At 36.5% G+C, this 16,486-nt stretch overlaps 1 protein-coding gene across 3 annotated transcripts in view; it reads right to left on the bottom strand.

Annotated features, from left to right (window-relative positions):
* Positions 1 to 332: 332 nt before the first annotated feature.
* SPATA16 (spermatogenesis associated 16) overlaps positions 333 to 16,486 on the bottom strand; it is a 271,504-nt gene continuing 255,350 nt past the window's right edge. For all 3 annotated transcript variants that reach the window (XM_077161061.1, XM_077161062.1, XM_077161063.1), the window contains one exon: positions 333 to 659. In XM_077161061.1, coding sequence (XP_077017176.1) covers positions 537 to 659 — 123 coding nt within the window. In that variant the 3' untranslated portion in view covers positions 333 to 536. The remainder of the gene's footprint in view (positions 660 to 16,486) is intronic.

Here is a 16,486-nt window from a genome sequence, read left to right on the forward strand (position 1 = left end):
TATCAAGGATCTAGAGCAATGGATACAGATTTTAATGAGACATCTGAAGTGATGATATTATCCATACAACAGATCACTATCTCTATAAAGGTGCAGAAGGCATATTATCAGTTTTATAATTTTTAATTTACATTTCTATTGTCTGTCCACATAGCTATATAGAGCACGTGAACAAATCTTAATGAATATTCATGATTATGCAGGCATACCACAAACAGACCTGGGCAGAACTGGTATAACTTTGTCAACTTTGAAAAAGCAAGGCAGGTGAAAGTGGCAGTAATGTTTTTTTTTAATGCTATTCAACTAAACAAGACACATTTGAACAAGAGTCAAGTCCGACTTGCAGAGAACATTTATTGCTGTCAACTGAGACTAATGAAGTATAGAACCTTTTTTGGTAAAGATGAGTCGGGGGAGCCCCCTCATTCCTCTGGCGATGAGCTTTGGTTGCTGAGCTGTCACAGTCTATCTGGGTAAATGCCCTAGCTTTTTCCTCTGGGATGCCTCGGGTGGTGCTGCCTGCTCCCCAGTGACTAGCTTTGTTGCACCGTTTGAAGCCGCTTCATTTTCGTCTTTTGCCTTCGAGCAGTCCTCAGTTTTTTAGTTTTTAAGAAACCATCTTCCAACCGGTACAGAAAATCTTCAATTAGTCCAACCTAGAAGAAATCAACAGATATAACAAGATTCGTTGTTGTTTTCCTGGGATTTTTTTATACTGAGGAAAATGGTGAGGTATTTAAAAATAAATGGCTTGTATAGGTCCAATTTTGGAACAACTGGCAGAAACAGAAACAATGAAACCTAAAAGCCTCCTTCTGTTTCCATTTCAGCTCTCTCTGTTTTATGAACATGAAGCAGGCTTTTGGGGATTTGCTTCACCACCTAGTCCTCTGTTTTGGGAATGGGAATGGGGATTATTGCCACCGTGCTGTCTTCAATAGTGAAAACAGAGATTTCAAAAGGAAATGTATGGTATAAAAGTTAATCTATGGCAAGTCCTCTCCCTGCCTTCTTTTCCAAAAAGAATCATAAAAACTTACCACACACACAAACACACACAGCATATGCAACAAATCCACCTTCCTCAAAGCCAGACATTCTAGCACTTAACCACGATGGGAGGAAATGAATATTCCATATTGTCATGGTAAGACCTATTTCTCTATTAGAGCAAAAGGAAATTATGAATAAATACATTTTCTTTAACAATGCCATGTTCCAGGGAATAAGGCAAAATAATGAAATATAAAACAATGACTCTTGAAAAAAAACTATTATTCTTTCTCCAAAGAAAACATAATTATTCAGTGACAGTTAGTTGAGTGTATTATAATGTTTGTCAGAAAGAACTATGGAATAAAATAGCTTGCATATATGCTGAGTTGGGCTCTCATGAAAGTCTGGAGGTGTAACTATTTGTACTTAACCCTGGCTCCTGGGATCTGAATTTTGTATTAGCTTAATGTCACTTGCTGAAGAGCCCATTGTTATAAAGTTAGCTCAAAACTAGAGCACTTAGGTACATGAACATATCATCTACTTAAGATAAAGCACTTACAACTTCACTTTTCCAATTCTAAGTTCCACTCTTATACTGCTTGATTTATCATTCATAGTAACATCCAAAAGATAATTCAAATTGTCAAAAATAGAATAACACATGGTAATACACATCCATATGTTATGCTTAGGTCTTATATCACATCAGGTAATATAAAGTGTCCATTGGTTTCCTTAAGAAAATAATATAACCTATTTATGTGAAGACAATTCTTTAAGCAAACCTTTGAGAAACCACTTCGGGTAAATATCTACAAAATCACATCCTCATTTCATGATGTTTGATCATTGCAGGAATCATCAAAATAAGTTGCAGAATATTTTGGGATCCTGTCATGAAGTCAATGCAGCAGTCTATGAGATCCATACATTTATGCAATCCAATTTACACCAAAATCATAAGTAAAACATTAACATAAAGCATAATCAAAACAAACATAATGGATGGCACTTTACAGTTATTTCAATAGTTGAGTTGATGATTCATTCATGTTATTTTCACTGAAAATGTATCATTTAAAGCAAAGCTCTTACAATTAGAATGTTTGCAATTAGCCCAAGTATAATTTAAAATCACAATCCTAATGCAACAACAACAAAAACCTTCCTTTAATGGGACAGAAAAATAACTGCTTTAAAATATCCATTAGGTAGCTACTGTGTCTTTTTCCTTTATTTTTTTTTGTGTGTGTCTTTTTCCTTTAAATTGTGTTTATTGAGCAGTATTTTTTTTCATTAAAAAAGACAAAGTAGAAACACAAATCTGTCATTAGAATAAAGTCACTGCTGAATTAATCTGGGAGGTCTAGAGTACAGACGATGTGCATGTTTCACCTGGCCTGTGCGTTCACCTCCCTCCTATCTGTCTACATGCTGTCCTCTCAATCTATTCTCCTATTGATGCCAGCATGATCTTTTGAAAATGTAAATCCAATCACATCTTTCCCTTGTTTAAAATACTTAGATGGGGTGGGCCACAGTGGCTCAGCAGGCAGAGTTCTCGCCTGCCATGCCGGAGACCTGGGTTCGATTCCCGGTACCTGCCCATGTAAACAAACAAACAAGCAAACGAAAACTTAGATGGATTCCCACTCCCCTATCATGGCCTATTCGGCTCCATCTCAGCTCCATCTCATCACTCCAGCTGCTTCTGCTGTGTACATCTATTGGTTATCTGCGCACAACTGTGTTGTGTCCTCTGTGCTCTCCGTCTTCCTCATGCTTTGCCCTCTGATGGAACACTTCCATCAAAACCCTTACACATCCTCTGCATCACTGCCTCAGGAAAATCCTCTCTGACACCCTAGGCCAGGCTGGGACTCTGAGAAACACATCAGCCTAGTTGCCCATTCATCTATTTGCATCTTGCAATTTGTTACTTAATTGTTTATAATGCTTTGCATATCATTCTTCCAATCTAGATTTTAAACTCCATAAGGCAGGAACTAGGTCAATATGTGGCTGGTGTGGAGCACATCAGATGGCTTTCTTTTCCCTAGTAAATTAATAATCATTACATTCATGTGCCACCATTCCATCATCATTAGTTAGCTTTGAGACTATCAAGACAAAGGGATAAAAGTGTGCGGCCTCCATACTTTTTAAAGACAGCAAGAGATAGAAAAAGGGGACTGGAAAAGGGGTCTGGAGTGTTGGGTTTTGCTCTTGATTTGGCGTATAACCTTGTTCTGTGACCCAAGGGAAGAGTCTTGGTTTTCCTGAGCTTTACTTTTCACCAAAGTTTGGTATTAAGAGAGGGTGGGCCTAGATAATATCCAGGGACACGTCCAGCCATAAAATTGCATGACTTGGAACTCACATAAAATCTATATAGTCCAGTCTTAAAGATGTACACTCACATTTTTCAAATCAGAAGTTGTTCTCTTGGATTACACCATTAGATGAATAATACGATATGCAGGAAAGTCCATCAATTTTGACTTCTAAACTTACTGAAGTGTAGGAGAATTGTGACATGTTTTTAGTAGAGCTGTTTTTTTTCTTTTCTTTCTTTTTTAAGTCAAGGAAAGAAAAATACTGGTTGAAGAGAAAATAGATTCATATAACTAAGAAGAACATATTGCAAATGATAGAAAATTCAATAAAGCCCTTAGGGGGGAAAACACAAGGAAACATGTAAGTATACAAGAAAGGAAATGAGCTAGTTTTTGGAGTAGAGACCCCATTAGACTCTTTTTCAGTTCGGAATCTACTTGCTTTGCTGTATCAGATAAGCCACTTGGTTATTCTGAATCTAATTTTATCATTTGCAAAATGGGCAGATAGCATTTTCTTCTGCATCTACCTGCCAATGCTGACTTGGAATTACAGTGATATGGACCTCAGACCAAAGGAGCTTACAGGGGAAATCAGATGATTGAGGGTAACTGAAGGCCTCATTAGGAGGGCAGATTCTGACTTATTAAATCATTATTGGTCTTACTCCACACCAGAGAGTAAGGAAAATCATCAACAACCAGTTTCCCAAGGCTTTTTAATACATGTGCACAGAGCTTTGTCAACCATGATTTAGCATATATTCAAAAAGTTCAGCACAAAGATGAATATGAAACTCTTAAAGAGAAGACCACATAAGAATAGGAGATCTCAAAATCGAAATTCTAATAGTACAAAAACAAATAGTCACAATTAGGAAGAAATGGGGAGGTAACTGAAGATATATATGTATATCTATATATATGAGGAAAAATATTTGGTCAACTTAGATTTCAAAGGGAGCACATAGGATTTTTCAGGCCAATACATTAAGCATCTATCTACTTGGCATCATGCCAGGGGCAATAAGCAAAAATAACAAGATATTTGTATTTCATGAACTCAGATAGGAGAGATAGTTAATGAAAACTGATTGCAATACAACATGACAACTGTTTATATGAGTTATGTAAAAAAAATGTCTTAGCAAAAAGATCAGAAAGCTAATTCTATGTGAAGAAATGTAGAGGTACACTGGAGGTGAGAGGAACTGGTCTTTGCCAGGCCAAGAAATGCTTTCTAGACAGTGAAAGCTACGTGTGTAAAATCAGGGTTGTGAGAGAACATGGACTATGCAGATAGTGGTGAGTCGGCTGGCATTATTGGAGCAACTGATGAGAGAGTGAGGGGAGGAGAAGAGCAAAGTTGTGCAGCAGCAAAGATAGTTCGAGGTTAACTTGTAAAAAGCTGAAAAACTTACCTATGTAGTTAGAAAGATGAATCTGGAACCACTGTGTGAAACAGAGTGGATCCAGGCAGATCAGAAGTAGGTGGATCAGTTGGAAGGCCAGCACCAGGATATGTAAAATACCACGAGGGCCGGAACCAAGGATTTAAGAGACATTTAGGAGGTAAAAGCTATAGACTTGATGAAAAATTCTGTGCTGGGATAAGGAAGAAGACAGACTCAAGAATGACTACGAAGGATCGAGATAATGGTTATGTCTTAACTGAGGTAAGGAATATAATTAGATGAACAGCTTTAGGGAAAAAGAATGAGTCTGATTTGTGACAAATGTAAGAGATGAAACAAGGTCACATAATCAAGAATGAATTTAAAAATGGACCTGTAATAACAGCCTACTGCTAGGCTGAAAGCCAGAATAATGCAAGACTCCAAATTGAAAACAATAAAACACGCACACACACACACACATTTTCTTTTTGGTAGTTTACCATGTGAGAAGCATTCCAACAGTTTAAAAATGTTTAGAAAAATTAAGAATTGATACTTTTGGTTATGTGCAGAGTAAAAAAAAAAAAACTAGTGGGTTCAGGTCAGATATACCTGAGTTTGAATCTCACTTCCACCATTTTTTCAGTATGTGATTTTGGGATTTACTTAACCTCTTGGAACATAAGTTTCCTATCAGTCGTATACATTGGAAAGGGTACTGTTTAGAATTAGAGGAGGGGTTTGAGTCTTGATTCTTCCACTTCGTTGCCATGTGACAACTTCTGAGGTTTAATTTTCTCATCTCTAGAGTTAATAAACTAATAATAAGGAGAGTCTACCTCACGGGATTTTTGCAGAGATTAAGTGTCTTGATGCCTGTGAAAAGCTCTGTAGAAACGTAACGCCCTCCTCCAAGATTATAATGGCAGTACACTGCATTGTGCCTGGTGGGTTTATATGAGGTTCTCAGTAAACATTGGTTGAATGAATGAATAACTGAATGAGTAGATAAATGAATGAAAAAGCAGATATTACTTCAATTCTAGGTATCACTGTTTCTTTAAAACTGTTTAAAAATGTGACTGCTGGATGAGGTGTGGCAATGCCCATCGGCAGAAAGTGTGAGTCAAACCCTGGATGACTTCTGAGGGCATTATGTATTCGTGTCATGCATGAGCTGGGGGTTGGACTCAATTAGTCTTTAAAACACACTCAATCTAAAGTTCTGATTTTTATTGTGTTTAGAAAGTGAGTGCTCAGCAGAAGGAGGGCATGTTGCAATGTGACTGATCCCACACGGAGAGAAGACTTGCAGAAATTAGAGGAACTCAACCACTTGTGTTGTGGGTTAGAACATAATGAAAGACACTGGTCCAGTTAATAGAGTCACCCACAGATGCTAGGATTCTGGGGCCTCCCTATATTTCCTTTATTAAATCATCGTACCTATAAAATCCATATCTTCTTCCAAGATATATCAAAAATTTATCTTGTATATGAAGTGATCCTATTATGGATTAGTACAGCAGCAGAAGGAAGTTCACAGTATACTTTATTTCCTTCTCGTTCTGCTCATACAACCTCAGCAGAATCAGTCACTGATACCAAGACACTTCTTTTTGATTTCTTTTTCTTAGCATGTCAAGAATTTAAGATTTTCTACTGGATACCAGTATAAAATGCAACACTTTTACAGATTAAAATTATGTTTTAGCCCATACAACCTCTTCACAATCACTTTCAATGTAGACATGGTAAAAAGTACTTTAATATTTTCTCCAACAATTTCTTTACCGTAAAATTGATTTGTATCTGATGCACCGATTGTCTTATATGTGGGTGGAGAGTATGGGGTCAGGCAACTCTGTCCAGTGGAGAGCTTTATTGTGAAGGAGGACTGCTATTGACCTTATCACCAGTTTTTTGTGTGAGGGAGGATTGCTATTGACCCTCCAACTTCCTGGGGTGCTAAATTTTAGGAACTGCAGCTTCATTTGCACACAGATTTAACCTGTTCTCATCTGGTCACTGAAGGCCTGTGGGCCAGGGGCGAAGACAGTATTACTCCCTTCTGTTTATTGTGGGAAGGCAAGTTATGAGAACAAGGGCGTTGCTGGGGCAGAAGTTGAACTTTAGGAGTAGAGAGTTAAGAACGGAGCCAATTAAGAAAAGAAGTGAGAAGAGGCTCAGCATGAGCAAAGCTAGTGAGAGGTGGGAGATAAAAGGGCTAACATAGGAATGGCTTATTAGAGCTTTGAAAGGGCAGTCATTTAGATGTGGCAGAGGGGAAGGGAAATCACTGAGAAGAGTAGGGTGGCTCTTTTTGTCCCAATGCCATTTAAATCAAACACCACTAAACCATAAAGTAAGGATAAGGAAGCTCAATTCAATTCTAATTTGCCCCTCAAACCTTATTTTGATGCTTCCAAAAATTCACTTTTCCCACTGCCTGATGCTCTCTTCTTGGCTGCTGACCCTTGCATGGGTTTAGCGTACATATAAAAACCAGAGTTATCACTTCTCAAGAATAGCAGTGAGAAGAGAGTGATCTCCAACACTAATTGTGCTGGTTTGAATCTGTGGTGGACCCCAGAAAAGCTATGCCCTTTAAACCTCATTCAATATTGCTGGATAGGAGCATTTTGATTGTTTCTACAGAGATGTATTACTCACCCAATTGTGGGTGGTAACTTTTGATTAGATGATTTCCATGGAGGTGTGTCTCCACCCATTGAAGGTGGAGTTGCTTACTGGAATCCTTTAAAAGAGGAAACATTTTGGAGAGAGTTCCTTTTTTGTAGATCCACGAAAAAGCCAGCAGATGCCACCATGTTTGCCATGTGCTCTTCCAACTGAGAGAGAAACATTGAACGTCATCAGCTTTCTTGAACCAAGGTATCTTTTCCTGGATGCCTTAAATTGGACATTTTTATAGAGTTGTTTTAATTGGCACATTTTCTCAGCCTTAGAACTTAAACTTGTAACTTATCAAATTCCCCCTTTTAAAAGCCATTCTGTTTCTGGTATATTGCATTCTGGCAGCTGGCAAACTAGAACAGATTTTGGTACCGAGAGTGGGGTGCTGCTATGGTTTGCAAATACCATACATGTTGGAATGATTTTTTTAAATGGATAAGGGGAAGAATCTGGAGGGGTTGTGAAGAGCTTGACAGAGAAGGCCTAGAATCTTTTAAAGAGACTGTTTGTAGAAATATAGACTCTGAAGATACCTCTGACGAGGCCTTAGACAGAAATGAGGCACGTGTTATTGCAAACTCGAAGGAAGGTGATCGCTGTTTTAAAATGGCAGCTAATCTGGCAAAATTAACTAGTGGCTTTGGCTGGAAGGCAGATTTTAAAAGCCATGAACTTGGATATTTAGCAGAACAGATCTCCAAATTAAATGTGGAAAGTGCAGCCTGGTTTCTCCTTGCAGCCTATAGTGAAATGTGACAGGAAAGAGATAAGCTGAGAACTGAACTCTTGAGTACGAAGAAACCAGAAATTGATGTCCTGAAAAATTCTGGGCCTCCAGAAAGGGAGACCCCAGAGAATAGTGCTCCATGTGAGGATTTGACCAGATGTGGAACCAGTCAGCCATCTCAGAGAAAGCCAGGATTGGACATAGAGCTATCCAGGAAGGATTTGTGGAAATGCCTTATGTCTGATGGGCATGATCCAAGGCTACTGCATAGAAAGCCAACGAGAGTGCTGTGGGACCTGTATAAACAGAGCTGCTGCCAGTCTGGACTGGGAGGTTCAGAGAAGGGACACATTGGAGGAAAAATAACCTCAGAGGCAAAACAATGGAGGCTGAGGTCTGAAGTCAAGAAGCCTAGGGCCAAGAGAGTGGACCCACCCAAGCCCGTGGAGAGGGAAAGTTTGCCCCAAAGCTAAAGGATGGCCCTTCCACCTCATTGCAGTGGAAGAATCATGCCGCCTCAGGCCTTGGAGAGGGTGAAGCACATTCCGTGGGATTTGGGGAGAGCCCGGCCGCCACCACATGGAGGGGTTGAATATGTGCCCCAAAGTTGGCAGAGAGCCTGGGTGTAGCCCCCATGCTTGGAGAGGGTGGAGCCAAGAAAAAGGTGTTCTCCCCAGTTTCTGCCAAGGTTGTATTCAGAGAGAGGCAAGCCACTGCATAGGCCCTTGGAAAGGGTGGGGCTGCCACTTTCAAATGCCCCCAAAATGAATGACTCTCAGACTTTGAAATCTAATGGACTTTGCCCTGCAGGTTTTAGAAACTGCTTCGGTCCTGTGACCCCTGTGTTCCTTCCTCCCTATGGAAATGTGTACATGTATCCCTTGACTGTTCCTCCTTTGTTTGCTGGCAGCAAATAACTTGTTATGATTTTTCAGAGGTCCAGAGCCAGAGGAGAATTGTCTCTTAAGATAGAGCATGCCTGTAACTGACTTGATGAGATTTTATACTGTTTCTAACTTTGTATTTTAATGTATTATTACTGAAATGGTTTAAGGCTTTCTGATGTTGTTATGGAATGAATGTATTTTGCATTTGGAAAGTGCATGTCTTTTTTGGGGTCCAAAGGGTGCAATGTGCTGGTTTGAATCTGTGGTGGACCCCAGAAAAGCCATGCCCTTTAAACCTCATTCAATATTGCTGGATAGAAGCATTTTGATTGTTTCCATGGAGATGTGACCCACCCAATTGTGGGTGGTAACTTTTGATTAGATGATTTCCATGGAGTTGTGTCTCCACCCATTGAAGGTGGAGTTGCTTACTGGAATCCTTTAAAAGAGGAAACATTTTGGAGAGAGTTCCTTTTTTGTAGATCCACGAAAAAGCCAGCAGATGCCACCATATTTGCCATGTGCCCTTCCAAATGAGAGAGAAACATTGAACATCATTGGCTTTCTTGAACCAAGATATCTTTTCCTGGATGTCTTAAATTGGACATTTCTATAGACTTGTTTTAATTGGGACATTTTCTCAGCCTTAGAACTTAAACTTGTAACTTATTAAATTCCCCCTTTTAAAAGCCATTCCATATCTGGTATATTGCATTCCAGCAGCTGGCAAACTAGAACACTAGTCAATGGTAGATAATTGAAAAGGACTCAAAAAGGAAAAGATGGACTTGAATTTGGGAGTTCTTATTAGATTTCATGTAGTCTGGATCAAAGAGAGAGGATTAGGCATGTTTATGTGGGTTTGTTTGCAAATGTTCATGACTCTGGAATTGGATGCTCAAAGGATTTTGTTTTAAATAAATGTTTTAAGGATTCTCTTGTGAAGAAAAAAGGTAGAATAAATAAGAATTTGACTCAACAGGAATAAATATCAGGTTTATGTGACTGTACTGGAAGTTGCAGAATGAGAATGTTTTTCACTGATTAGCAGTTTGGACTCAAATCCTCTCTGCAAAACAGAAATTTCACTCCACCACAGTGGATTTGATAACATTAGCTTCCTTGCACTGTTCCCATTTAATTTCCAGACTTAATGCTTTTAAATATTTATCACCAAAAATGGTTTGAATTTTAATTCTTATTAGAATTACAATTGTTTTCAAACAGGCTTGAAATTAATTTTTAAAATAAGCTTAGTTTCTGAAACAGAGTCCTTTCTACTATTCATAACACAGCTGTTGCTTTTAACCTTTGGGTGCCATTCAGACAGTCCAGCCGCCAGATTTCTCCTTTGTAACTTCGTGAGTTTAGTCTACTATTCAGTATTTTAGTCATAAAAATACAGCTTCAAGTTCTGAGGCACTTATCCCTGCGATGCCACAGAATGTACAATAATAGGCCATTGTGTTTTGGAGTGAAATTCTCTGCTAAATTGTGTTACCAAGTCTTCATAGAAAATGCCCATAATGAATGCTGAGTATAGAGGAAAAGAACTATTACAAAACCTGGTTATCACTTTGCCAAGGAAATCATGTACGATAGCTTTTTTAAAAAAAAAAAAAAAAAAAAACCCAAACATTTTTCAACATTCAATGGTATAATTAACCTGAAGGCTTGAATGCATAAAGAGTTTTTCAATTGAAGTTTTTGAGATGATTGTAGATTCACATGTAGTAGCAAGAAAAAACAGAGAGAACCTACATACCCTTTAGCCAGTTTCCCTCAATGGTAACATCTGTAAAATTAGAGTACAATATCACAACCAGGATAGTGACATTGATACAGTCGAGATACAAAAAGACTCATCATCACAAACACATCCCATACTCCCTTTTATAGTCACACCCACTTTCCTGCCTTCGGGTTCACTGTTGGAACATAGAAATACGATTGAGTGTTGTATGCTTATCTTGTATCGTGTCATCTTGCGAACTCGTTACGAGCATTTCGTTGAGAAATGTTTGTTGAGAACATTTTTTTTCTACATTTTTTTTTTGGGTTTTCTAAGGACATAATGCCATCTCCAAATAAGGATTTTTATTTCTTCCTTTGTGATCTCTATGCCTTTTATTGCCTTTTCTTGGTCTAGTGCATTGGCTAGAATTTCCAGCAGTACGTTGAAAATGCTTGATGAAAGCTGACATCTTTAACTTGTTCCTAATCTTAGGGAGAAAGTATTAAGTCTTTCACCATTAAGTGTTATGCTAGCTGTAGGATTTTTGTAGATGCTGTTTAATAAGAGGCACTATATTCCTTGTGTTCTGAGAGTTTTTATCATGATTTGGTGTTGAATTTTGTTACATGTTTTCTCAGCATCATTTGATGTGCTCATGTGATTTTTTCCTGTAGCCTCATATGGTGGATTACACTGATTGTTTCAAAACAGCCTGGCATTCCTGGAATAAACTGCACTTGGTTGTGGTGTATAATTTTTATATTGCTTCATTCTATTTGTTAATATTTTGCTAAAGATTTTTGCATTTATATTCATGAGAGATATTGGCCTTTAATTTCTTTCGTACTTTGATTTGGTATCAGGATAAAACTAGCTTGAGAACATGCATTGGCAAGTGTTTCCTTCTCTTACATTCTCTGGAAGAGATTGTGCAGAACTGGTACTAATTCTTCTTTAACATTTGGTGAACTTCTTCAGTGAAACCAACTGGTCCTGGAGATTTCTTTTTTTAGGAGTTTTAAATTACACATTCAATTTCCCCAATTGTTAAAATGGCTATTTAAATTATTTAATATTGAGTGGCTTGTGGTAGTTTGTGTTTTTCAAGGAATTGGCACAATTCACCCCAGCTGCCAAATTTATATAGAGAGAATTGCTCATAATATTCCTTATTATACTTTTGATGTCTGTACAACCTGTAATATTTTTCTACTTCATTCCTGATAATGGTGATTTGTATCTTCTTCCTTTTATTCCCCATTAGCCTTGCTGGAAGTTTGTCAATTTTATTGATCTTTCCATAGGTTCAGCTCTTTGTTTCATTGATTTTGCTTGTTGTTTTTCTGTTTGCAATATCATTGATTTCTACTTTTTGTTATTTTATTCTTTTTGCTTATTTTGCTCTCATTTCCCTAGTTTCTTGAAGTATGGCTCTGATTACTGATTTTTCTTCTTTTATAATATATTTATTTAGTGCTATCCATTTCTCAGTAAGCACTGCTTTTACCTGTTCCTACAAATTTTGATATGTTATATTTTTATGTTCATTCAGTTCAATGCATTTTTATTTTACTTGAGACTTTGATTTTGATACATATTACCAAATATTGAGAGAAGGGTATTATATTCTACAACTATAATTGTGGATTTATTTTTACTTTCAATTATAACAGTGTTTGTTTCTCATATTTTCAGCTCTTCCCATATTTGAATACAGCTTGCTAGTGTTTTGTTGGGGGTTTTTGCATTAAAATTCATAAGGAATACTTGTCTGCAATTATTTTTCTTGTGGTATCTATCTGGCTTCAAGGATGATTTTGGAAGTGTTCCACCCTTTTCAATTTTTTTGGGAGAGTTTGAGCAAGATTGGTGTTAATTTCTTTTGGAATGTTTGGTAAAAGTCACCACAGAAGCCATATGATCCTGGGCTTTTCTTTATTGGGAGGTTTTTCATTGTGGATTCAATCTCTTTAGTAGTAATTCATCTATTGAGATATTCTGTTTGTTCTATAGGCAATGTAGGTGGTTTGTGGGTTTCTAGAAATTTGTCCACTTCATCAAGTTTATCTAATTTTTTGGTGTACAGTTGTTCCTAGTATTATATTATAATCCTTTTTACTTCTGTGAGATCAGTAATAATATCCCCCATTTCATTTATGATTTTATTTATGTTATTGCTCTTTTTTTCTACATCAGTCTAGCTAAAGGTTTGTAGATTTTAACAACCTTTTCAAAGAACTGACTTTTGGATTTGTTGATTTTCTCTATCATTTTATTTTATTCTCCATTCATTTATTTCTGCTCTAATCTTTGTTATTTTCTTCATTCTGCTCACTTTGGGTTTAGTTTGCTGTTTTTTTTTTTTTTTTTTTTTCCCTTAGATTCTCTAGTTGTAAGGTTAGGTCTCTGATTTAAGATTTTTTTTTTGCATGGGCAGGCACTGGGAATTGAACCCAGGTCTCTGGCATGGCAGGTGAGAATTCTGCCTGCTGAGCCACCATGACCCACCCAAGATTTTCTTTTTTTTTAATGTGAGCATTTAGAGCTATAAATTTCCCTTTCTGTACTGCCTTTGCTTTAGCCCATAGATTTTGGTATGTTATGTTTTCATTTTCCTCAAGATTTTTCCTAATTTCTATTCTGATTTCTTCTTTGATCAATTGGTTGTTTAAGAGTATGTTGTTTAATTTTCACATATTTGTAAATTTTCCAGTTCTCACTCATTATTGATTTCTAGCTTCATTCTATGTGGTCAGAGAATATACATTGTTTCATTTCAGTATTTTTGAATTTATTGAGACATTTTGTGACCTAACATATGGGGTCTACCCTGGAAAATGACCCATGTGCCTTAGAGAAGATTGTGAATTCTGTTGCTGTTGAGTGAAGTGTTCTATTTATATCTGTTAGGTCTGTTTTACAGTATCATTCAAGTCTTCTATTTCCTTACTGATATTCTGTATGGCTGTTTTATCCATTATTGGAATTGGTGTATTGCAATTTCCTATTAGCAATGTAGAACTATTGATTTCTCCCTTCAAATATCTCAAAATTTGCTTCATGTAGTTTAAAACTCTGCTGTTTGGTGAAAATGTATTTATAGTTGTAATATCTTCTTGTTAAATTCGCCCACCATTTTATATAGGGTCCTTATTTGTCCCTTGAAATATTTTTTGAGCTAAAGTGCATTTTATCTGATATTAATATAGCTACTCCAGCTTTCTTTTGTTTAAAAGAAAAGGTATGTTTCTTTTATCCTTTCCTTTCAATGTACTTGTGTTTCTGAAATTGAGGTGTGTCTCTTGTAAACAGCATATAATTGGGTCATGCTTTCTCTTTTATTTTGTGTTTATTTTTTGCATGGGCAGGCAGCAGGAATAGAACTCAAGTCTCCAGCATGGCAGGTGAGAATTCTGCCACTGAGCCACCATCGCCCCACCTGGTCATCCTTATTTTTAATCCATTCTGTCAACCTCTGCCTTTTGATTAGAGAGTTTAAGACATTTACATTTAAAGCAGGAGCTTATTTTGTCATTTTGCTATTTGGTCTTTGTAAGTCTTCTTTTTTGTCTGTGAATTCTTTGATTTTTTTTATACTGTACCACTTGATTCCTTTCTCATTTCTTTCTGTATATAATTTTCATATATTTGTGATTACCATGGGGCTGAAACTTAACATCTAAATCTATACACTGTTCTTCTCATCCCCAGCTTTTTGCTGTACTTGTTAAAAACAATATCTTTATATATTGTATATTTATTAGGATTTATCATTACTTTTTATGCATTTGCACTTTAGAATCTGTAAGGAGAAGTTGAGTTACATACCAAATGATAAAATACAATAGCACTTTATTTTTAATTACCCATAAGGTTACTTTTGTTGGAGGTAACTGTTTCCTTATGCTGAATTGATCCATTATCTAGTGTCCTTTCCTTTAAGTCTGAAGAATTCCCTTTTGCATTTCTCATAGGGCAATTCTAGTGGTGATGAACTCCTCTAGCTTTCATTTATCTGGGGATGTCTTAATCTCTTTCTCATTTTAAAAGACCGTCTCACCAAATATACAATTCTTTGTTGTCAATTGTCTTTCAGTACTTTATTTCATTCCTCTGCTTTCTTGCCTCTATGATTTCTGATAAGAAATTGACACAATCTCATTAGGACTCCCTTGTATATAGCATCTTGCTCTTCTCTTGCAGCTTTTGGAACTCCTTCCCTGCCCTTTGACAGTTTTATTTCTATCTGTTTGGGCATCGTTCTCTTACAATTTATCCTGTTTGGGGTTAGTTGGGATTCTTGAATATGCCTTTTCATGTCTTTCATTAATTTTGGAATATTTCCTTCCATTAGTTTGTTGAATATTCCTTTTTCCCTTTTCTGTCTTCTTCTTCTAGGACTCCCATAATGTACTTATTGGTATGAATGATAGTGTTTCCACAAGTCTCATGGCTATTTTCATTTTTGTCTTTCTTTTTCTTTCTGCTTCTCAGCCTAAATCATTACACTATCTTCTTTTGAGTCCACTGATTCTTTCTTCTGCCAGATCCAGTTGGCTTTGGAAACCCTCTAGGGAATTTTTCATTTCAGTTATTGTGTTAACTCCAGTTTCTGTTTGGTTTCTTTAAAAAATTTTTCTTTATTGACATTTCAGTATGTTTATTCATTGTTTTCCTAATATTCTTCAGTTATTTCTTTGTGTTTTCCTTTGTCTCCTTGAGCTTATTGAGAATTACATTTTACAAATTTTTGTTCAAAATGTCTAAAGTCTTGTCTTCTTTGTTGATGGTTCCTGCATTTTATCCCCTTCTTTTTTTTTCATGCTTTCAGTCATAGAACTTTATTTCTAAATCAATTTTAACTACTCAGAGATTAAAGCTCATAAAAAAACAAAGCAAAACAAAACAAAAGAGAACATAAAGACATATAGTCGTCTATGTGCTGCTTATTCTAGTGCCCAAAGAGGAATTTTATTTTTCTGTTTTTTTAAAAATTTTTTATTAATTAAAAAAATTACAAGAAAGAAACACAAACATTCCCAACACATACACTCAGCAATTCACAATATCATCACAAGTTGCATATTCATCATCATGATCATTTCCCAGAACATTTGCATCAATTCAGAAAAAGAAATAAAAAGACAACAGAAAAATAAAACAAAAACAGAAAAAAAAATTTTACATACCATACCTCTTACCCCTCCCTTTCATTGATCACTAGTATTTCAGACTAAATTTATTTTAACATTTGTTCCCCCTATTATTTATTTTTATTCCATATGTTCTACTTATCTGTCGACAAGGTAGATAAAAGGAGCATCAGACACAAGGTCTTCACAATCACACAGTCACATTGTGTCATACAATCATCCTCAAGAAACATGGCTACTGGAACACAGCTCTACATTTTCAGGCAATTCCCTCCAGCCTCTCCATTACATCGTGGATAACCAAAGAGGAATTTTTAATGAATGTCTAAAAAATGATGTTCCTGAACTAGAGACAAATTAAAGAGTTTTTTGTTGTCATTGACATTTGCTTTCTTGGAGGAAATCCTGCTTGTTCCCATTTAATGACCCTCTGGTCTTAACTATCCAGCATTCCTTTTCCTAGAAGAAATGATTAGTAATAAATATTTATGTATGGTGCATTATCTAACATCTCCTACTAGTACCTCAGAAAACCTCTGTAAATATAAGTGA

The sequence above is a fragment of the Tamandua tetradactyla genome, chromosome 5 (genome assembly GCF_023851605.1).
Source record: "Tamandua tetradactyla isolate mTamTet1 chromosome 5, mTamTet1.pri, whole genome shotgun sequence".
Lineage (NCBI taxonomy): Eukaryota > Metazoa > Chordata > Mammalia > Pilosa > Myrmecophagidae > Tamandua > Tamandua tetradactyla.